This window comes from Peromyscus californicus, unplaced genomic scaffold (assembly GCF_007827085.1).
Source record: "Peromyscus californicus insignis strain IS unplaced genomic scaffold, ASM782708v3 Scaffold_11__1_contigs__length_118956290, whole genome shotgun sequence".
NCBI lineage: Eukaryota > Metazoa > Chordata > Mammalia > Rodentia > Cricetidae > Peromyscus > Peromyscus californicus.
The window spans coordinates 5047747-5071882 of NW_026294402.1; the positions used below are offsets into that span (position 1 = coordinate 5047747).

Below are 24136 nucleotides of genomic sequence, written 5' to 3' on the forward strand. Positions count from 1 at the left end.
CAAACACACAGGAAGTAGCTCCCTTTCGGAGAGCTCTCTTGGCTGAAGCAGGAAGGGTAAGGCTCTTAGCTCTGACCTCTTGGCTTTCTTCTCTGAATCGGCTCTGTGTTTCTTATTTAATAAGACGGTTGGTTACATCTACAATTCTCTGAAGAACTTCAGCTACTAGAGCAAGTTATAGAATTGAGAGCTAAGTTATCTTCATAAGGCTAAACTATAACTCACTACCTATATAGTATACATTACCATACACAATATGTCACATGACTCTGAAAAGTTGTATATTTTCCCACAAGAAGGTATAAATTCTATCCTCACCAGAAGCCTTCTCATTTTGGCACCCATTGTTCCTTCTTCTCCATGGGAGAATCGATTCTTCTTCGGTATTCCTATGAGTGAACAACTGGTAGCTCTCTTCACAAACAGGACTTCTTTGGGTACAGTATACCGTCCCTTCTTGCTGGAAACCTGTGTGAATGCCATTTGAATAGTTTACTTTTGCTGAGGTTTGGCTCTCTGAAGCGTAAGGAGATGGTAGAGCTGGGGTCACAGCGAGTAGGTCAGAACAAGCATCAGAAAGATTACTTTCTTGAGTCCACTGGTTCAAATGGTACTCTGTTGGAAGCACACATGAATTTAAACAGTTCTGTAGCATGACATTTTGAGAATGTTCAGGTACGGCTAACTGACATGGAGACACTTGCATATTTTTACCACTTTTAATATTTGTCGGTGGTTTAGGTGGAGGATGAGGTATAATTAGTTTACCCTGAGTTTGGGCCAGTGTGTTGGCTTTTCTTGAAGACGGTGGCTGGCTGACAGTGGCTTTTCTGTTCACATGAACAAGGCCTGTCTGGACCTTTGCAGACCCTGTTCTTCTCATTACCTTCGCTCCCCTTGGAGGCTTAGACTTCTGAGTCTTGGCATCAGCAGCATGTGCAGGGGCTTTGTTCTCTTCTCTTCCAAAGGCTGACCATGCTTGCTTAGCAAGGCTATAGCCTGAAGGTACAGAAGATTTCAAAGGCACACAGTCCATTTCATATCCTCCTAAATCAGTCCCATTTTCAGAGCCACAGTCAGCTTTGGCCTTCCCTCCACCAGCAGAAGGTGCAGTACAATCAGGGACGTTTGTGAGGTTGCAGGTGCCACTGCTGGTGTGACAGTGCTGTAGCCACTGTGGAGCCACTCCTGCCCTGTCCCTCACTGGGTGGCTGTCACCTGCACACTTCTCTGTGGCATTACTTTCATCTAGCCACCGCAGCTTTTTAACAGTCTTTGGGGCTCCTGCACCTTTCCCTCTCTGTTTTGTTAACTCAATACTATCTCTAATGGCTTCTGCCTTCTGATGTCTAAACTTAAAACTCTGATTTATAACTAGTGCCTTGAGAGAATCATGATCGTATCTGGATTCTTTCTTTAATATACTCTTGAGCAGCCTCACCCCATTTTGTTCCTGGATGCTGTGCTTCTTGCTGTGCTGGGTAGGCAAGTCACAGTCAGGAGTGATGTTACACAGTGGTGCTGATGGCCCATTGGCTTTTTGTTTTCTATCTTTTGGGTTAGAATTTTGAGGTGCACAGGTGGCCTGAAAATTGTCTGAAAATACAGACAACTTTTCTTTATTACAGCTAAAATAGTTTATCTTTTCACATCTCACATCTGTCATTTCCTCTGCCTTATCAGAACACTGCACGGGATGGATTTCTTTCATGCATGTGCTGTGCTCTGACGAAGGCCCACCCGACGGTGGGTTAGGTGACAAAACTGGTACACACGGAGCAGGAATGGGAGGAGCACTCCTGCCGTCCGGAGTTAACCCAGAGAGCCTCTCTTGGATGGAAGATGAAGCTGCTTCCTGCGTTAGAGATTCTGGAGTAGTCCAGGCTCTATTGACTTGAAATGTTGGGCTCTCGGCCCCCGGCAGCCTCTGCCTGTGGAGTGCTCCATCAGCGGGATCACTCGTCCTCACAGTATTGCTTTCAGAGGTATTTTCTCCTTTTCTATCTAGAGCAACGACGGAAGGACTACAGACAAAGAGCACGGAGTCAGTAGCAGCTCTTGTGGCTCTGTCCACAGTTCTGCTCAAAGTAGGTGGATTCTGTTCTTTATTATTCAAACATTCCCATGAGGGTAGAACGTTAGATTTACTTAAGATATCTGAAAAAGATGTGACAGGCTGAGTACTTCGTGTGTCTAAGTTTGTAAGCCAACTGTTTATATGCTGAGTTTTAGAGAAAGACAGTTTATCTTCATCAAAGCAGTTTAAACGAGCTGATTGAAGATTTGCTGACTTGAGGGGAACAGAGTTCTGCTGGGTCGACGTGGAAGGAGCCATACTAAGTGTTATGTATATTTCTTCATGCTCTCCAGCCTCAAGGCTGTCTATACTTGAGAGAGTTTCAGAATTGGTTATCTGATTAACTTCATCACAAAATTTCTGAGGGGAAAAAAAAAGAACAGTGTTTTACACTGTGGACTCACACTAGTGTTACTGACACATAAAATAATGTGACTATAAACAGTATAGGTATAAGCTACACCCCTGCAGCAGACCTCATGGTAAAGAGAAAGTCAGGAAACCCTAAAAAATGTACTTCCTTTCCTTTCAACTCCCAAAGTAACTGCTCAATTGTTCTAGCTACCATGACAGCTTAGAAATAATTGCTATTCCATTTAGGGTATGGCGTTTCTTCAAGGTTTCATAATACTAAATTAATTCTGAAAAATACTTGTTTATAAATTATATTCTCTTCCTGAAACCTTCATTGGACTGAAAAGAGACTGTTGACAGATGTGTGATGCAGCAGCCATCAGTTACCATTAGCACCATGTGGAGACTGTGCATGATCCTGGGGAGGCTACCTGTGGTCCAATAGGTAATTCTACACACACACCCATACAGGCAGTACCAAGTGAACTCAGTGGGTTTAAAAACGAAGCACATCAAGTTGGGAAGAAAAAGTGGTGGTCAGGAATAGGGGAGGAAATAGAAAGATTAGAGCAAAATACATCATACGCATGCATGAAATTCTCAAAAATTAAGAGACTTTTAAAAAAGAAAATAAAGTTCTGTGAACTTAATGTGAACTGTCAATTGATAGGAATTATATCATTTTTATAAAGGTCTAGAGAAAGGTTTTCAACTATGGTTGTATGTAAGAGACAAAAAGTTTCATAAAAATAAATATGAAAGCCAGGGAGGATCAGAAGTTCAAGGATAGTCTTGGCTACATACTAAGTTTGAGGCCAGCCTGGGCTAAATTAGATCCTGAGTCCAAACAAAATACTGACAAAAATCTATGTCTGGACCCCGCTGGTTCATTTCCACATGAGATCCATGCAGCAGTCTTGTACTGATCTTACGGTTTCTATGGAAGCATGTGGATACAGGTTCAAGAACCAGTGGCTTTAGGGCTTGGAGAGATGGTTCAGTAGCATCTATATGCATCCTAAATTTAGGTTGCTTTTTAAAATATAACCTCTAATAATAATAGTTATATTATTTTATACTTTCAAACAGCTTTTATATTTGTCAGAAAATAACATTCATACAGCCTAAATTTTTTAAAATAAATGCAAAAAGAAGATCAGGAAGAAAAATTAGCATCTGTGACGAAGTTATACTGACTCATACACAGTATTTTTATGGCCTCCTTTTAGCTGTGTGGAGAACACTGGGAAGTAGGACAGAATTTTACTACAAATTAAAACACCAGTAATAGAGTTATAGTTCATACTTGCAAACTGCTTAAATGTTGATTCTCTAGGAGTTTCTGAGTCTCCTCCAGTTTGAGCTGGAACACGTTTTTGTTAGTAGCTAGGTTTGCTATGTTGTTTTCCTTCATTTCTTTATCGCAGTTAATTCTGCTTACAAGATATTTTTGATGTTCGTGATCATTTTTTGACACTGCTGAAGGCAAGGCAGAATCTATAGCTCTGTGAACCAGATAGGAAAAGATTTAGTACAGTAATAAGTTAATTTAGCTGAAATCAACGTATTTCTATAAGCATATAAATGACACAACTGTATACTATGTGCACATGTGTCCAGATAATTACATATAAGGATATTGGAGAAATCTACAGATATATTAGAAGAGAACTTTAAGGCAATGAGTAATAGAATAAAAATGACTGTGAGACCAGAGTGCCAATAAAGAATGAATAAGGGAGGCTTATTCATTCATGATTGTGATGACTATATTCCATTCTTTTATCACTTGGGCAGGAGTAGAAATCCTGTGAATTTGTTGTCAGTTTTCATTTCTCTAGATATATTTTTATATAGATAATAATATTTATTAGCTTTTGTTCTTAGCTGATGTCTTGGCCAGTGGATATTCCTATATCCCTAAGAGAGTTGGCCAAGGTTCACGCAGACAGAAATTAAGACTGTGCTGTGTCAGGGTAGGTATGAATGCCCTCCCTGCATAACTAGCTATGGGAGTGTGGCTCTTACTCAGCAAGAATATAAACCTTTGTTTTCAGTTTGGTTCAGGAATATAATCAGAAATGTAAGCACATTTTTAAAAAAGATTTGTTTATTTAATGTACATTGGGTTTTTTCTGCACATATCTTTGTATGAGTGTGTCAGATCCCCTGGAACTGGAGTCACAGATAGCTGTGAACTGCCATGTGGGTGACGGGAACTGGACCTGGTCCTTTGGAAGAGCAGCCAGTGCTTTTAAACCCTAAACCATCTCTCTAGCCCCATTTAAGCATATTTTTTTATGCCACAAAAAGACTGTCTTCAATGTAGTCTACTTTTAGTGTTTCCAATCAGAACAGTATCTTTTTAAAAATTTTTTACAATGTTGTATTGTCTGGAAACTCAGGACATCTCTTCTATTAGATTTTTGTGCTGTCTGGAAGCTGTTAGCTTGTTATATTTCAACAGATCCAATTCCTTCAAGGATAAGTGGGTGATGAAGGATACAGCTGACTGAGGGGCATTTACTACCAACTCAGTTAAATTATTTCCAATTAGATCAGGATAAAGAAACATTTTAGAAGGTGGCATATTGCCACATGTGACATATAACTATCTCCAATACCCATATATGTCTTTATTTAGACAGACAGAATCATCAAGGTTGGTGATTACTACATTCCTAATTATTCCTTTGTCATCACCAGGAGAGCATGGCTAGTGAGAAGGTATTTAGTACACATTCCTGAACAGTGAGGGTATGTTTCTGTCTATTTTTGTTTTTATACTTTTCTACTCTTACATAGTCCTTCCCCTTTAAGTTACCCTTCCCAAACAAAATAGAACTAAATCTACAAAATGTCTAATAAACTCAATTGATTTACCTTTAAAGTTGTCGTCTCTCAACTTTTTCTTCTCTATTCCTTTCTTCTCTACTCCACTTTCTTCTCTCCTCTTCTCTACTTTCTTCCCCCAGTGAGGAGGATTGAAGGGATGGATAGGAATAAAAGGAGATGGGGAGGTAGAAATCGAGATAGAGTGAAGCATGGGAGGAAAGGAAGAAGAAATCACAAAAGAAGAGGAAGAAGGAGACACTGGAGAGGGGAAAGCTAGATAAGTTGGAGGCAAACATGGAGAAGAGGATGAATGCAAAGAAGAGGGCAAAAGAGGGACAGATGGAACAGGTAGGGGAGGGGAGGTAGAAGAAGAAGGTGAAGGAGAAGAAAGTGTGGATGAAGAGGAAGAAGCTGCTACCAACGGTGAAGAGGGTGTGGAAGCAGAAGGTGATGAAGGCAAAGTAGAGCACGGAGAATGACATGGGGGCGGGTGGGAGAGAAACAAGGCAGGCAGATGGTCTACGAGGGCCTGAGGCTGATCTGACAGTGTTGTGGCTTGGGGAACATATTTCTGAAATGACTGACAAGCATCAAACCTAGCAGAATGCTCAGGCACAGGAGTGATACAAGAGAGGGGTGGGGCTGGTTGAGTTGGATGTCTGGATAAACTGGAAGGTTTCAAAACAGGGAGAGCTTCCAAGGGGGTTGGGGAAACAACCAGTCGAGCTGGAAGGGAACGACGGATAAGGGCAGGCATTAGAGTTGCTGGGGTAGAATGCTGTGCTGCAAGTATATGTTTGGGTCTGAAAGTTTTATAAAACAATCTGTTCTGTGAGTCAGGATCAGGAATGATCGGAGAACTTTGGGATGGATGAGGTGGAAGGACAGGTGGCCCAGATGGAATAGGGGCTGGTAGACTAGGGAAATTGCCAGAAAAGCTAGAAGTAACTGGGGCTGGAGGATGAGGGAGATATCTGATAGGGTAAGACAGTAATGGGGCTGGTAAAAAGGTCTTTGGAAGAGTAGAGGGGACAGATGGAAGAACACAGGTCTGGGGGGTGGGAGAAACAACAGGGTAGCTAGGAAGAATCTGGGGATGATGGGATAGCAATGGGGCCCGTGAAGCAGACAGCTGACCAGGTAAGTAGGGATCAGGATTGGAGATAGCTGGACAGGCAGGAATGGATCTGCATAGGTGGGAAAGTATTTGGACAGGCAAGTAGAAAGAACCTCATTAAGATTTAAAAAGTCTATTACTGGGCTGCCTGTAGGTTTTTGATTGATTTTGATTTTATCCTTTGGGGTCCATGTTTGATCTTCCTTTGGTCAACCAGATTCCCCTCACACTGACTGACTGAAACATGTACACAGATGATTCAAATTCATCTTTCTTCTCTTTTCAAAAGTCTGATGCACAGATATAGGCAGGAAAATCTAGTTTAAACCACTAGTGTGAATAGCGAATGCCGACATCTTGGGGTAGTGGGTGGTTCAGAATTGACTATCTCATCACAAAGACATGGATATTGGAGATAGATATCTCACAAAACTGCTCTGTCAGAGAGTTTAACCAGGAGAGACTATGTCCTCTCCTGCTCTACATCCACCAGAAATGTCAGATCAGCTTTGTGATAAGAACTTGACTGCGATGGAAAGTTGATTATTTTTGATATTATAAAAGTTAATACCTTATTAAGATTTTTATATCTCATTACTTCCTGAAGTGGTTTCTATATTCCTAAAAACCTATTGGCCAATTTTTAATGAGGCTTAAGAATTAGCCTCCACTTTTCTAAATAAATTTTCATTTTAGATTATAACATTAGCATCTTAAAATATTTTTATTTACCATTAGCATTTTCTATGTCAGAGCCACCTCTTGGGCTGAGGCTGTGGCTAATGGTAGAGCCTGCACAGAGGCCTACTCAGTCCCCAGCACAAGTACTCCTGCTATACTCTGTTTCTCTGGAATTGTTTTATGGTATCATTTTATTTCTTAACCTACTTTAGGTTTATATTCCACTGAAATGTATCTGTAACACGACAATAGCTTATTAATCCTCGAATAAACACTTGCATGAAAATTTGTTTTGATAAAACCAATGAATGATCATTAATAATCTAAAATTTCATATTTATATGGCATTTATAGTTTGTAGAATACTTAACATATAATATTTAACACTTAGTTATTTGGGGAGAGAAGTCCAATTTTTTATTAGTTAATCATGGTATCTTCTCTCATAGATTATACATATTTGCTTTTCAAATAAAGACTTATGTTATATATATATGTATACATACATACACATAGCTATCACAAAGTCACAGTCAAAAGTATATTATGAAAACTAGGTATTTTGATACAGAATGCAGGTTATTTCTCACAATGACAATACATAATATTTGTTATTTTAGTACAGATTTACTAAAATGATAACAAATATTTTCCTTCAGAAGAACTGAAGTTATTCTGACAGTTTAACCCTTCAAAGATTTTAAACAACTGCACATTGCTGAAAAATCACCATGCTTTCATTTATTGTACAAAAGAGGTGTTTTTAAAATGGAAAATATCTGATCAGCACAAAGTAATAGTTGATACACAGAAAAAGAAACTGGACAGTGAAGGGTCTCTGTACAAAAACGCTAAGTAGTTTAGAAGTTTTAAAGCCGAAGCTCCCTCGGAGCCCTGCCTGCCTTGGTCAGTATGTACCATCTTTTGTCCAGACAAGCTTTCCTAGAATACTCTAATGTCATACAGCCTTCATGTCTCCAACTTGAGGTTTTTAACACATATTTCTAGCTTGTTTCACTTCATGTGTTGCTTTGCTTATGATTAACTACTTAACTCATTCACTGTAAAAGTAGAAATTTGACCACTGTCTTTAATGGCTTTAGTTTTCCTACTATCTTTTTCTACTTCTCTGATTCCTCCTTTTAGGGCTCACTTCTGAGGCCAGCCTTTTGGAAGTTTTGACTTTGGCCACCCTTTTCTTACTTTACCAGAACTCCTATGGAATCTCGTGTAAGCTGACTGTGATGTTCTCCATATCCGTGTGTCTTTAACAGTTAACGCTGTCCTCTCATCTTTCTTACTGGACTAATTCAGCACGGGGTACCTTTCTAAGTTGCTTCCTTAGGAAGTGGCTCATCTACTGTGATCGCATCGACAGTGGTGCTGTCATTTGCAGGAGGGAGGAACTCAGCAAAGACTAGCTTTCAACTGCTCTGTGGCCTGCCCCAAAAAATGCTCATATCCAAGGGTACTGTCTTGTTACCACATTGCATTCTGACTGTTCGCTTCACTCAAGACCACCACTGACAGACACCAGTCATTGTTCTGTTTTGATCTGTGATGACTGTCACATCTGTATTCATGGCCGAGAACCGAGAAACTGGTTCCTGAATACCCTGCACTCCAAACTTATAACTTACCCTAGCTTCCTTTCAACGACTCTCTCCCTAAACCTGCTGATTCTTCCTTCACAGTCATATTTTTTTCTATTGTGGCAAAATGCTCAACATGAGATCTGCCTTCTTATCCTCATCCTTAAGTTTTGATAAATGGTTTCACTGTCTCACCATCTACTCTCTGACCAAATCCTGTCTCTGAAACCACCCCCGACTCTTCCTCTTCTTCTCTTTTCCTCCTTGGCAGTTGTGAAGAACTCATCAGTTTGTTAACCGGAGGACCAGTTTATCTGATTTTTCCACATTTAGTCTGCCCCTATTCATTTGGCAAAACTTCCAAAACATATTATTGGAAGCTTGCTTCAATTTTTTCATTAACTTTTTCTAGAACATATTACTTAACAGACTCTTCCTGGTTTAATTCTTGGCTTCCTTTGTAACTGTCCTACCGACAACTCTCTTCTCAGTGTACATGTAAGGCAAATTAAACTAATTAAATTGCAGGAAGTGCTTGCCTCTGATGAATATTCTCCTCATTTTTATAGCTTTAGGCCAACTTCTACCCTTAAGAGTGTTTACTCATATCTATGGTGTTTTCCCCTTATTTCTGGAATTCTTCCAACATGTATAGCACTATAGGAAATACATGTATGTGTAAGACCTAGCTATTATACTGAACAAAACTGCAATCTGGTTTGGGAAACAAAAATACTAAGAAAAAAAATCGAGTAACAATAAAATCACAACTTTCATATCTCTTTCTAGTCTTCTTATCTCAACTTTGTTAAAAAAATTTTTAATATTTATAACTGTACTCCCATCTTCTGATTAAAAAAGCTCACATAGAAAATTTAAATATCACCAAATTCTCTTTTAAAATGATATTGTAAAAAACTTGCAAATAAATAAAAGCATTACACATAAAAATTAACCAGACCCAAAGTCTATACAACTTAACAAACTTACATCCAGTTAGAATTTACATTTGAAATGGAAGTTGTGAAGCTTCACATTAAATTTTACATTTTTAGTATTAAATATATTTTATGCACGTATCCACCACCAAACCACAATAATCCATGACAGCATTAGCACTAGAAAAACAATTAGGCTGGGTGGTGGTGGCACATGCCTTTAATCCCAGTCTTGGGAGGCAGAGGCAGGCGGATCCCTGTGAGTTTGAGGCCAGCCTGGGCTACAGAGTGAGTTCCAGGACAGGCTCCAAAGCTACACAGAGAAACCCGGTCTCAAAAAACAAAACAAAACAAAATAAAACAAAACACCCCCAAAAAATTCCCCCCAAAACCCAAAAATAAAAAAAGAAAAACAATTAGTTTTATATCCTCTTTCATGATTCATGGCCATTCCCTGAATTCATTCCTTTCTCATCATCTTAATTATATTTAGCTTTACTAGTTTTCTTTTCTTGTATACTGTACCCACATGTACATTTGTTGACATATGGACATATATTATTGGCTAGATTCCACATACAAGAGAGAACATGTGGTTTATTTCTTTCTGAGATGGTGTGACCTCACTTAATATTGTACACATCCATCCATTTTCCTGCACAGTTTTAATTTCATTTTTCTTTAGAGCTTAGTGTTCCAATATGTATATATACACCAGATTTTCATTATCCATTCATCTGTTGATGGACAGCGGAGCTGATTCCAATTCTTTGTTATTGTGAACAAAGCAATAATAAACAAGGGGTCCAAACATCTCTGTGGTAGAGTATAGAGTTCTCCGGGTATATTCTCAGAAGTGAAATAGCTGGGTTATATAGTAGTTTTATTTTTATTTTTTTGAGAAATCTCCAAACTTTTACTTACCAAATTCTCACATTTACCTTTTGTATTTTAATTTTCTTTATATTATCATACCAAACTCATAATCTATTCTTTTCATGAAATAGTTTTCTTTCCTCCCTTTCTTCCTCTCTCCATTATTCACTGTCTCTTCCCATTATCCACAATTGTCTATAATGATTGTAATGGTATGTTTAAAAAAATGACCTTGCTTGTTTAAAATTCTCTTATAAGCCAGGTGGTGGTGGCACATGCCTTTAATTCCAGCACTGGGGAGACAGAGCCAGGCGATCTCTGTGAGTTCGAGTGGGCTACAGACTGAGATTCAGACAGGCACCAAAACTACACAAAGAAACTCTCTCAAAGCCCCCCCCCAAAAAAAAAATTCTCTTACAAATCTCAGGAGTAAGTTTGTTTTCATTTCTTCTTTTAAAATTATATTTATTCATATGTGTTTCTGTGGGTGTATACATCTATGCCACAGCATGCATGTAGGAGTCAGAGGACAGAGTGCATTAGTTGGTTCTCTCCTTTGACTATGTGGGTCCTGGGGATCAAATTTAGATCATCAGCTTGGTGGCCATCTCGATTGCCCCAAAGTTTATATTTTTTAACATACAGATGCATCTCTCTTTCTAATCTCATATCTAGTTAAGCTTAGTATTTGTATTCTCCGATTCACCCATGCTATTTTGGATGGGTCTCATGTAGCTGAAGCAGGCCCTCAACTCTTGATCTTCTTGATTCCACATCATGAGTTCTGGGATTCCGGGCATGCATCTCCATTTCTGTCTCAAATTATGGGGTCTCTCTTTGTCTCTTGCCTGTCTCTGCCTCTTTTTCCTCTCTCACCTTCTCTCTGTAGAACGAGGGTCAAACCCAGGGTCTGGTGCATGCTCAGTAAGCATGCTACCACTGAACTCTAGCCCCAGCTGACTCTACTCCCTTTACCCCGACTACATCATCAGCACTATCGCTTGCGGACTGTGCGTGTGCTCATCACTCTGTCTGCGGTGCCATTCACCACTTGTCCTGGTAACTCATATGCTCTTCAGAGCTGCTTTAATGAAGTTCTTTAAACCAAGAGTCCAGTTCTTTCCCAGACTCTAAGGAATACTGAAAGGATGAAATGATTTGTTTTTAGGTCTAATCAAGAGAATCACTAACCAGAGGAATTCTAAGAACAGAATAATAGTCTGTATAGGTAAAATCTGAATTATTAATAACTTCCTAAAGGTGAATGTTCTGATTATTACTACTCATCTGATGTAATTCTATGCAACTGTTTTGTGGTGCTGGGGACCAATCCCAGGCCTCACACATGTGAGCTAAGCACTCTTCCACTGAGCTACAACCCAGTCCTGGTGTTTTCCAAAGCATCATTTCATCTTTCTCTATGGTTATACATGAGGATTATACATATGTAGACATGAAATCTTATGGAAGAGCATCAGTGCTCTTAACCACTGAGCCACCTCTCCAGCCCCTGGGGACTGTATTTTTAACAGCCTACTCCATATTGCTTTCCAATGCTTTATCTAGTTCTCTGCATATAGTTACATCAAAAAATATTTGGAAAAAATGGAAAAGACAGACATTGTAGTTTTTATTGAGACCAACAACAAAAAAACTTTGATTGAGGAAAAATCCACTCAAACAACAAAATTACTTTTTAAAACCAAATTTGTATCAATACAATTCAAACAATTTTATCTATTCAGTAAAGACAACAATAAACATCAATATATTAAAATAGATTTTATATTTTTCATAGAAAATTATTCACTATTGGCAATATTTGTATTGTTAGTAATGTAAGTGTAACAGTGTAAGACAGCAAATTACAGTGGACTTAATTCTTAATTAATTTGTAAAAAGAACAAATTCTAAAACAGAGATAAGAAGTAACCAATGAGCCAGGTGGTGGCAGCACACATCTTAATCCCAGCACTTGGGAGGCAGAGAGGCAGGTGGATCTCTATGAGTTTGAGGCCAGCCTGGTCTACAGGGTGAGTTCCAGGACAGCCAGAGCTACACAGAGGAACCATATCTTAAACCTCCCCTACCCCCCCAAAAAGAGAAGTAACCAATGAAAAAGACTACAAATTCAGCAAGCAGAAAGTCATTTAGTTATTATAAATTAAGTGATAACAGTATAATCATATTAATACAGTAATAATAAATTGCTTACCGCCAAGTTGTTGCTGGTCTGTGGGAAAGAGGAATGTTTACTTCTGATTTTAAGTTAGATTCTTGAATTTGTTTAAGGGCCTCTTCTAATGGGGGAACTGGATTGTGAAAAAGTAAAGGAACAGAAAAAAAACCATAAACAATAAAGAATCATTTTATCACCAATGGTTTATTGATATATAATTTAGTTGGCCAATAATATATTTCAAGGTTCTTATATAATATATTTACAATAGAATAAAAATTTAAACTTTGATTTGTAAGTCCTAAAAAAGAAATTGTTATTTTGATAGCTTCATCATCAATTTTATGATAATATTTGAAAAAAGGAAATTTGAAAAATGTGTAGGCTTTTCTTATATATAATCTCTTCTATATCTGATCTCATTGTCTCAAAATTTTATGACAAAAATTTTTACATATTCCTCTGAATAAAATGAAAAAAAAAATCAACTAACTTTGGGCATTTCCTGCTACAGTGCTTATTTTAAGTGCTAATGCCCATCTAGCCACCACACAGGTGCTATTTGAATTTTACAACTAAGGAAGCTAAGGTCTGTGAAGAAGGCAAGCGATGTCCTCATGACCATATGCTACATAGACACTAACCCCACACTGCTCTCTAGACCTTTCATCCATTCTTGGTTTCTGTACACACCCATTTTCAAAGTCTTCCAGTATGTACTTCCAATGTACAATGGTACTCAACATATTCCTTTCCCTTACTTCTAATGTTCCTTTACTGTTGTACAGGTAGAAACACAGCTGTTGAGCTAGCCCGTACCCCTGCACTCTGGGGAGATGACCGTACCCCTCACCATGGGTGAGGGAGGATTTACCCTGATGACTTGGGCATAAGGGAGCTGGCTCTGCCCACCACTCGCCTGAGGGAGGAAGCCCCAGTTGCCTGGACTGACCAGCTCAACAACTCAGACCCACAGCCAGGCCTGGGGTTGGCCCACTCTAACATTTACTCCATGTGGGACCTACTGGAGCTCATGAAGGGATTGGTCCTGTAGAACAATACTCTCAGGATCTCCATGACTTGTGGCAGCTGCAGGATATCCCAGAGGAGTTTCAGTGAGGATCCAGTGATAATGTTATACCAGAAACCAGAGGCCTTGAACAAAACCAATGACTCATTGCAATGATCATTTGCAAGTAAAGCTGATTGGACAAAAGGGTCTACTGTGTGACACACTAAGGCTCCCAATGCCACCAGGACAAATGAGGAGGTGTTGGAAAGGTGGGGAAGATGGGGAAGCAAAGAAGTTTTTTATTGTTTTGTTGTTTTTTGTTTGCTTACTTGTTTTGCTTTGATTTTTTAAAAATAATTTTCTTTTGGTGGGGGATGCTGCAGGGATGGAGTGAGTATATAACTGGAATGGAAGTTGAGCGGAATTGGGGTGCATGATGAAAAATTCCCAAGGATTCGTTAAAGAAATATGTTAAATTAAAAAAAAAAAGAACTCATACTGGAGAGAAACCCTATGAATACAAGCAATGTGATAAAACTTTTGCATGTCACATATCAGCAAAGTCATGAAAGAATTCACATTGGAGAGTAACCTATGCATGTAATAAGTATTATAAAGTCTGCCCATCACCTTAATCTTTATAACCCTGAAAGAATTTATCCAAGAGTAAATCCTGCAGTATGTAATTAATTTGTTAGAGCCTTTGTATATCACAGTGGAATTTGAGGATATTAAAGAACTCATACTGAAGGGAAATCTATGACTATCTGGGATTTGTTCAGATCTTTAGCCAACAAACTTACATTTAATTACACAAAATTATTTATTGTGGAGAAAAAAATCTCACAAGCGTCAATAACAATTCTAGATAATGTAAGGGCAATGAGATTTATTTTTTAAAAAACATTTCCATTGTGTGTGTGTGTGTATGTGTGTGTGTGTGTGTGTGTGTGTGTGTGTGTGTGTGTGTGTGTGTGTGTGTGTAAAATTCGATTATGGGTTTGTAGGCCATGATAGATAGGTTGGGACTGGACGAAAACCTTGTTGGCATTCTTTTGTGCTTCTTCATATGGTGACTGTGTTGAGTTGAAAGAAAATGGCCCCCTTAGGGAGTGACATTATTTGAAGGGGTGGCTTTGTTGGTTTAGGCATGGCCTTGTTGGAGGAAGTATATCGCTGTAGGGATATATAGACTTTGAGGTCTCCTATGCTCAAGCTATATCAAATGTGACACACAGGTGCTTCTGCTGCCTGTTGATCAAGATGCAGAATTCTCCACTCCTCCAGTACCATGTTTGCCTGCACATTGCCATGCCCCTCAGTAAAGATAATGGACTAAATCTCTGAAACTATAAGTCAGCCCCAATTGAATGTTTTCCTTTATAAGGAAAAAAAAAAGAATGCTGCCTCTTGCAGCCTTTGTATATGGAAACATTATGCTCCACTCATCAAATTCTATACATAATTCAAAGCCTGGGGGTAGAGGACATGATTTTCTAGCTCTAACACTTTGTGAAAACCTAACATTAAAAAAAAAAACTTTTACTTTAAAATATTCATGTCACTGTACTTCCCCACTATTCTACTGTCTGTAAATTTTCTCCAAAGGGTTTAAGCAAAGCCAGTATACTATTACACAGGAGTTAGCTCAAACTTGAACTCTAGACACAAGGGAGGATAATGAGGGTGAATATGATAATAATATTATATACATGTATGAAAATATCAAAATAAAATTTATGACATAGAATGAATACATGCTAGTAAAATATTGCCATTTATTAATGTATATTATGTGTGATGCTCTCTGCCAAGTTCCTAAGTCACTGTTCTCCTTACAGCTTTTCTTCTCCTACACTTAGTAATCCTGTCGATTGTGGTATCTGAGTAGATTACCGTTTCTGTCTATATACAGTTACTGCTCAAGTGAGGAACTTTACATCTCTTCCCAGAGCTATTCTCCTCCTAGCCTTTTAACTTCTGTATGTTTCTACTTCCATCCACATTCCAAGTTGTCACTATAATTATCCAAACAGATCTTATTATGAGAGGACTCTCTTAATATTCATTTCCTTTTTTTAGTAACAGAGCTTTTACTGTTAGGAGTAGAAATATATCCAACATTCAGAAAGTTTTCGTTTCCCTTACAAATGGAGCGTAATAGAAAAAAATGACATAAATGGATGCCTCTAAGGAAATGATTTAAGGGGGTTCAGAGCCATAGCCTTACGTCTTCTTTTCTTCTGTCTAGAATACCAATCTTACGGTTGGTGACCTAGCAGCTATCACAGCCATAAGAGTAAAGCTAGAAACCATCTGCAGAAAGTAGTCAGATGAAAGACAGCTGAAGTCTGTACAACTATGGAACCAGCTCTTGACCCCAACCTCAGGACTCCTCCTCCTATCGGAGAAAAGGAAAACCCTCCTATGGAACCAGCTCTTGACCCCAACCTCAGGACTCCTCCTCCTATCGGAGAAAAGGAAAACCCTCCTATGTCTTGGGGTCTTCTGATAGTGTCAGTATTCTCTGAAGCACCTATTCCCCCTAAGACCCCTTACTAACACAGAAATGGCTTGCTTTCCAGTTCAAAAATGCCCTTTTGTATAAAGACGAACTTTCTAGCATGACATATAAAGTTCTTCAGGAGTTAGCCCCACCTTACTTCCAGTTTCAACTTCATATGCTTCTCTTCTTACTCCCTAACTTATGCTTCTGATACACTGAAAGACACAGTTCACTTGTATGAACTGCTCCTTTTGTCTGGGCTATTATTCTTTATTGTTCTCTTTGCCTGGCAAGATACTGATTCAAGAGTCATGCATGTCATTGTTCTAGAAACAACGACCTAGTGTCCTGACACAGGATGATGATATTTCCTGTGTTTTCACAGTAGGTACATATTCTGCGATCACATCCATTATTGTACCAATAATATTGTTTAAATTCTTATCAAAATAAGTTGTGATTTTTAGTGTTAGAGAACAATTACATATCTCTGTAGCTCAGGATAGCTGGGGACAGAGTACCATCCAGTATAGTACATGATGGCTAGGTACAAGATGGCACTGCCAGCTCTTTCTCTTTAGTAACCTTTGATACACTGTTAGTTCTGTCTCGCTATGTAAGGTCTAAAAATGTGGATATGATAGAAAAGCATCAATCACAGTCATATTTAAATTCCCTTTTAATATATGTGCATGTGTATATGCATGCTCACATGTCTGGAATGCAGACACATGAGGGTGTGCATGAAGGCTGCAGGTAGACAGTGGTGTCTGTTTCAATTACTCTCCACTTCATTTATTCAGGCAGGGTCTCTCAATTGAACCGAAAGCTTGCCAAGACTAGCTAGCAACATGTTCCAGGGATCCCCTGTCTGTGCTTCCCAAGTGCTGGAGTACAGGCTGTGGCCACATCTGCCTGACTTTGCATGCTTCTAGGGATGCAGACTCCAGCCCTCATGCTTCACAAGTGCTGTATACATGAAGCCGTCTCCTTGGTCCAATTAAACTTCAATTTGTAATTGGCCACAGGTCTTATATTATTGGATTATAGTACTTTGTAGACATTGTGTTTTGCCAATCTCTCAAATAAGAATTTGGAGTGAACCACAAGTAAAATAGCAGAATGAATGTAACACTAACTTCCTGAACCCAGTTGCTAAATTTTCTTTCTGTTAAGTTACTTAAAAAAAAAAAAAATCGATTTTAAAAAGACAAAACATTGTGAATTAGTGTGAAGCTGAAAGAAACTTGTGAGTGAATAGAGAATTTACCCACAGAGCCAACCAACCCAGTATTTTCCAAAGGAACTTTAACTCGAGTTCCTGTTCTTCATTTGGTTCAAGTGCCTGTCACTCAAACAGCACACCAGGCTGTGGTGGTTTTGGTTTCTACTTTTTTTTTTTAATGTGTAATTTTATTGTTTACTCAATTTAAATGTGATTACAACTTTAAATTTTGTTTCAGAATCGTTCCAGAAATGAAGGTACCTGCTCTCCTTCTCTGAGAGAGAGGAACGTGGGCACGCTGGAATTTTTCAGTAATTTCTTCAAACTTCTGCTTCCTCTGCTGCAGGATGCGCTCTCTAATCTGATACTCTTTTTCTTCTTGTTCTTTGCGTTTCTCTTCGAAAGCTCTAGATTTAAGGTAGAAGGAAACAGGAGAGCTAGACAAGAAGCTGACTGAACCCGAACGATTGGAGAACACCACACTTAGGAAACAACAGTATCTTCTTCATTCTAGAGACAGCACAGTTGTGATTTCTAACAGGCCATTGGCTAGGAACTGAAATATACTTGTAAGATGGTAACTCCAGACCCTCATTTAGATCTTTTTAACTACAGAGCTCTTCAGTGAGGCCCCTTTCTGATCTCTGGCAGCCCTGCCAGAGTCCCAAAGCCCGCTGTGGTGAAAAGCCTTTTCTAAGAGCCATGCTGTTTCTGCTATTTGCTGGTGAAAGAAGCAGTCTTGCAAATTATGGGGAAGTCAAGGAAACGACTTTTTTTTTGGTTTAAAATTGGCTGTCAAATAAGTCTTAACTTTGCTAAAAATACAATTTTTTTTTTTTGAGACAGCGTTTCGCTGTGTAGTGTTGGTGCCTGTCCTGGATCTCGCTCTGTAGACCAGGCTGGCCTCGAACTCACAGAGATCCACCTGTCTCTGCCTCCCGAGTGCTGGGATTAAAGGCGTGTGCCATCACCGCCTGGCTAAAAATACAATTTTTATAAAAATGTTGGTTTTCAGCTTCTTTTGTAAATAGGGAACCCAGAATTCTTCAGTAGACAAAGTTACAAACATCTGCCTGTAATGTCAAGTTTTAAAAGGTATTATTATTATTGTTATGATGATGATGATGTGTGTGGTGGGGTGCATGTGCTATAGTGACTTGTGGAGGTCAGAGGCCAACTTTGTGGCACTGGTTTTTCTCCTTCATCTCTGTGGGGTTCTAGGGGTAAAACTCAGGTGTCAGGCTTACAAGGCAAGCATCTTCACCTACTGAGCCATCTTGCCTGCCCCACATCCTCACTGTTCTTAACTTTCCTCTTTATTTATAATTGCCTCTAGGCACTTTATATTTTCTGTTTTAGTTGTGCTACCTTAAATAGTTAATTTTGTTCTTGTAAAATGTTTGTATTACTCAAGACATATTTGATAAAAAAGAGACTACAGCGCCAGCCTGACATTGGCAGGGAAGCATCCAAGGCACTCCTTGGTCACATGTGAACGTGGTGACAGCTGGATGAACTCTTTTAACTTCTTCCTGTCCTAGGCTACTGTGGACCACTGTTAAAGGCCTGTCTTGTCTACAGAACTGGTCATCGAGAGGGCTACAGCACTGGGGAACAGAGCTTTAGGTTTTCAAGGGGTAGGATGTGTGTGGGGGTAGCACCACAGGAAGGGAAGAGGGCTTTATCTCCCTAAATAACTTAAAGGAACTAGTTTCACAGCTTGATTCAGTACAGTACTGAATTACTAGTCAGAGAGCTTAGGAAAATAAGAAAAAATGCAAGGCATCCATATTGTAAAAGTAAAATTATCTGTTTGCAGGTACATGATCTTATATACAGAAAACTCTAAAAATTCCACATGAAGCCTATACTAATACATGAATCCATTAGATATACAAAACCAACACACAAAATAAAATGCATTTCTATGTACATCATTATATAATGAACAATCCATAAAAGACATTAAGAAAACCTTTTCATTTACAATAGCATGCATGAGTATGCATGTATATTCATGCATGCATGTGCATGCGCATACACATGTACAAGTACATATATATATTTTAGGGATAAACTCAACTAAAAAGCAAAAATGACATATATCAAAAACTACAAAATAAGGCTGGAGAGATGGTTCAGTGGTTAAGAGCATTGGCTGTTCTTCCAGAGGTCCTGAGTTCAATTCCCAGCAACCGCATGGTGGCTCACAACCATCTGCAATGAGATCTGGTGCCCTCTTCTGGCCTGCAGGCATACATGCAGATAGAACACTATACATAATAAAGTCAATTAAAAAAAAAACCACTACAAAATACAGACGAAAGAATTCCAAAGGAAAGATCGTTTATATTTGTGGATTATTGAGAAGTCAGTAGTACTCAAAGCTACTCACAGATTCTATCTGTCCTGTACTATGATTATGTAGTTCCTCTTTAATGAGTCTGGACCTGTCACTCTCCTATAACCAATAGACTGCTACAGCATATGACAGTGGTGCTAATGTGACTTCCCAGGCTACAATGGAGGTTTTGCAGCACTAACTTACTATTTGGGAACACCCAATTTAGGAAATGCCAGGGTGCAAATATTATTATTGATGACCTTGAGATCACCCTGCTGAGATGCAGCCTAGGCAAGCTATAGGGAGAAACAGCTAAAGGCAGAGAACTGCCTGGTTAGCTTCCAGCAATATTAATGAATCAAGCCCTAGCACAAAGCATGTGACTGAAGAAGCATAATGGAGGTCAAGCTCAGCAGGACCTTTAGATCACCACAGATAAAACTTCAGGGGAATCAGAGATGAACTATGAGTACAAGTGCATGAGACTTCCAAGGGAGAATCAACCAGCTGCATCAGGAAACACAGACAATCACCATACACTGTTTTAGGTTATCAAGTTTTAGGGTGGTTGTTATACACCAGCAAATGATCCATATATTAAGTCCAAGCTGAGAGTTTTTAAATCATACAGCTATTATTTACTGGAGTCAGGGATAAATATTTAATACAAATTATTTACTACTTTTATTTCATTTGTTTTTGCTTTTGGAGACAAGTTCTCACTATGTATCCTGACTGGCCTGGAACTCGCTGTGTGACCAGGCTGGCTTAGAACTCAAAGTGATGTACCTGCCTTTGTCTTTTGACAAAGGCCTGGATTAAAGGCATGTGTCACCATGCTTGGTGTTATTTACTTCTTTGTATATTTAAAAATGATAGCTCACACCCATTAGTTCTATGTGGTATCCTGATTAAAACAAACACACACTAATTAGAAAGACACATTTCATTTCTCTCTGGAGACATGATATTTAAGCTAGACAAGAGAGAGTCATGAAAATAACAGAGAAAAAAAGTGCTCTAGCAGAAGTAATGGCAAGCAAATGCTCAGAATTAGGGAAAGGGACAAGACAGACCTCCTCTCTAATATTTAAACTGAGAAAACACAACAAATTTAGTAATAAGGAATGACAGATTCTGAAGCAAACAGGTGGTATCCTCTCTGCTAGAATTATAAAGTTATTCTAATAGCAAAATACCATCCATCTCTATTACTTTATATTGTTCCATAGTGGTCCTGTGCTCTACATTAAAATGTGCCCAGAAAAGAATTTCAAATTTCACTTTCCAAGACTATAGAATATAGTCTATACTAAGCTGTGTCAAATTAAAGCACTGACAGAATGTGGCCAGCAAGCCAATGCCTTTCCTCTCAAGCTCCGTGACATGCCCTAAGACAGAGTCTAAAGGATCAAGTAGAGCAATGTGTACACTACCGTCCTTCCCTTCCTCAGCCAGCAGTTGCAGGGTTTCTTTTATTCGGTGACGTGTCAGGCACTCAGATAAGCAATGGGGATGGAGAAAACAGGCGATGGAAGTGAAGAGTGCTTCCCCACTCTACAGAGTTTAGACTCGGAGAACCACGCTGTCATCCCCATTGCCTTGGGCTTAGCATTTTTCACAGAAGGCACAGTCTACCTTGGTGACTTCTGAAGGATCTGCTCAACTTGTGCAGTTCTGTTTCATGAAATACGGACAACATTTTGGCTCAAGGTGAGCGACCTCATTAGACGACAACCATATGCCAAGCTGTTTGTTTTGCTTTCCCAGGAGTCTACAACTGTGCAGTATCATTTGCTTCTGCTGGAAGTATTCCTAGGAACAAATAATGTGCCATGGTGACAGTTTTCTTTAGCAACATAATAAGCAGTAGCATTAAGAGTACCCAAGGCCCCAAGAGATGGTGTGTGGAATTGGAGAGGTTGCCTTCTGTGATAGCTTTCTTTTTACTGGACAAAAACCTATTTCAGATGGAGGTAGTTACAACCTTCAAACATGATACTTAACTTTTAAAACTCAATCACATTTTGAGGTATTAGAAATTAAAAACTAAGGACAGAGTATCCTTTTGAATTGAAAATGCAATTGGAAGAATTATTTTTCAAGGATAAAATATATCAAATGATGCTAACAGCCTGCAAGAGACAAAGTCAAGAAGATACCCAGAGTTTTCTATATGACAAAGAGGCACATGCTTCACATTATTAGCCCTGTCCTTGTCAAGGTCGAAATTATTTGAAATCCCCGAAATCTATATTGAAATTCCTATTTTTTCAATGGATTATTTTTCACTTGGCAAGAAAAACAAATGAACAAACAAACTGGTGAAGAAAACATCCAAACACAGAATACCCACATTCTGATTATCAGATAGAATTAATAATGTATAGAATACATTATTAAGATAAGTACTGCATTTCTCTAATGGCTGTGATATCAACCAAAATAAGGATGTGACCATCAATTAACTAAAACTCATAACTTTTAATCCTAAAATTAAGATCCTTAAATCTGCTGGGTGTTGGTGGTGCACATCTTTAGTTCCAGCATTCGGAAGGCAGAACCAGGCAGATCTCTGTGAGTTTGAGGCCAGCCTGGTCTACAGATCGAGATCCAGGACCGTCACCAAAACTACACACAGAAACCCTGTCTTGAAACCCCCCCCCCCCCAAAAAAAAATCCTTAAATCCTATTTACATTTATTTTTAGGCTCAGTTCTAACACAAATCTTCTAATAACTAGATCATAATGTATCAGAAATAGCAAAGAAAAAAGGCAATGGCATTCATACACAGAGACATAGGAGGTCAGTGAGGAGTGCGGCTCTGGGCAGGTAAGGCTAGGTAAGCACTGATGCTCACACAGCAGTGAAATCACACAATGAAACCTTCTGAGGACACACTGCTACTGCTAAGGGGTACACAATTATCTGTCTGTCTGTCTGTCTGTCTATCTCCTAACTACCTATCTACCCATTCATCCATGTATTTACTTTACAGAGTCTGAAAGATGAAGAAGAAGAAGTTGATTGGCTAGGAGTTTGGGACCTGAAGAACAATATGATGATAAGTTCTAGAATAAAGAACTTAAAAACTTAACAAAGTCCAAGCAATTAAGTAAAAAAATAACTAAATAAATAAAATCAGAAAATGATCTTACTATACACTTCACAATACAATATCCAATAAATACATGAGAAAATGCTCAATATTATTAGCCATGAGGAGAACACAGGTCAAAGCTGCAATGAAAAGCCATCTTGTCCCACTAGAATAATAAATTATAACAAGTACTGGTAGTGATGTGGAGAAACAAGACCTTTTAATGTTGCTGGCAGGAATAAAAATGAGTATAGCCTATTGACACAGAAAATACAACTCTTACCTCAAAGTGAATAAAAGATAATTAATGTCAGAGCTAAATATATGTGGCCATTGCCTGGCAATGTAGATTTGAGTTACTCCAAATATCATGTTCCAATATGGTAGCAGTTTCATGAAGTTTTCAGAAAAACAGAAAATAATAAATCAAGATACTTTAAAAATATATTGGTAGAAACATCAGTGCTGTGGAATTATCCTTCTGTACACAGTGTGAATATATGTCACTATGACTGGTTTAATAAAAAGCTGACTGGCCAATAGCTGAAAAGGTGGGAAAGCCAAACTGAGAATGATTGGAATGAAGGAGGGTAGAGTCAGAGGAGCCAGCTGCTGAGGAAGCAGGACATGTAAAAAATGAGGTTAACAAGCCATGAGCCATGTGGCAAAACATAGATAAGAAATACAGGTTAATTTAAATATGAGTTAGCTAGTAATAAGCCTGAGCTATTGACCAGGCATTTGCAATTAATATGAAGCTTCTGAGTGATTATTTGAGAGCAGCTGTAGGACAGGAAGACTCCGCCTACACATCAGGTTATATTGCTGCTATTATGCTTAGATTCTATCTAATGACTTCTTAGCTTTTGAGTTAGTGGAAGCTAGAGGTCTGTTTATATATTTTGAAAGGACTTACCAAATAGCCACAGGCTTTTAGGTCAAACATAGAGGAGGGTAATAAATTGTTCTTTAGAGAACTAAGAGTATCTAGGATAATTTGGTTCTGACTCTTCACCTTCACTGAAATTATAATAAAATCCATCAGTCTTGTAGAACGTTTAATGTGGGTGCAGATTAAAAAAAATTTTTTATGGGAATGTCAGTTAACAAATCACTATGAAAACAGTGTGGACGTCTCTCAAATAACTGGAAACACAAATATCCTATGATCCAGTTATTCCATACCTTGCAAAATAGTCAAAAGAAATGAAGTTAGCACAAACCATTTGCATTATCATGTTTATTATAGTACTATTCTCATAAGCCAAGTTCTGGAATCAGCTTAGGTGCCTGTCAGCA

General features: G+C 38.6%; 1 protein-coding gene across 3 annotated transcripts in view; it reads right to left on the bottom strand.

The window, feature by feature from the left end:
* Window positions 1-24136, bottom strand: part of Cep126 (centrosomal protein 126) — a 51898-nt gene that overhangs the window by 18890 nt on the left and 8872 nt on the right. For 2 of the 3 annotated variants that reach the window (XM_052751861.1, XM_052751852.1), the window contains exons 3-6: window positions 17654-17799; window positions 12686-12782; window positions 3738-3936; window positions 319-2437 (exon numbers count right to left, since the gene is read on the bottom strand). In XM_052751861.1, the coding sequence (XP_052607821.1) occupies window positions 319-2437; window positions 3738-3936; window positions 12686-12782; window positions 17654-17799 (2561 nt within the window). Of the gene's footprint in view, window positions 1-318; window positions 2438-3737; window positions 3937-5314; window positions 5429-12685; window positions 12783-17653; window positions 17800-24136 lie in introns of those variants that run through there. The other variant, XM_052751868.1, reaches the window with a different exon arrangement.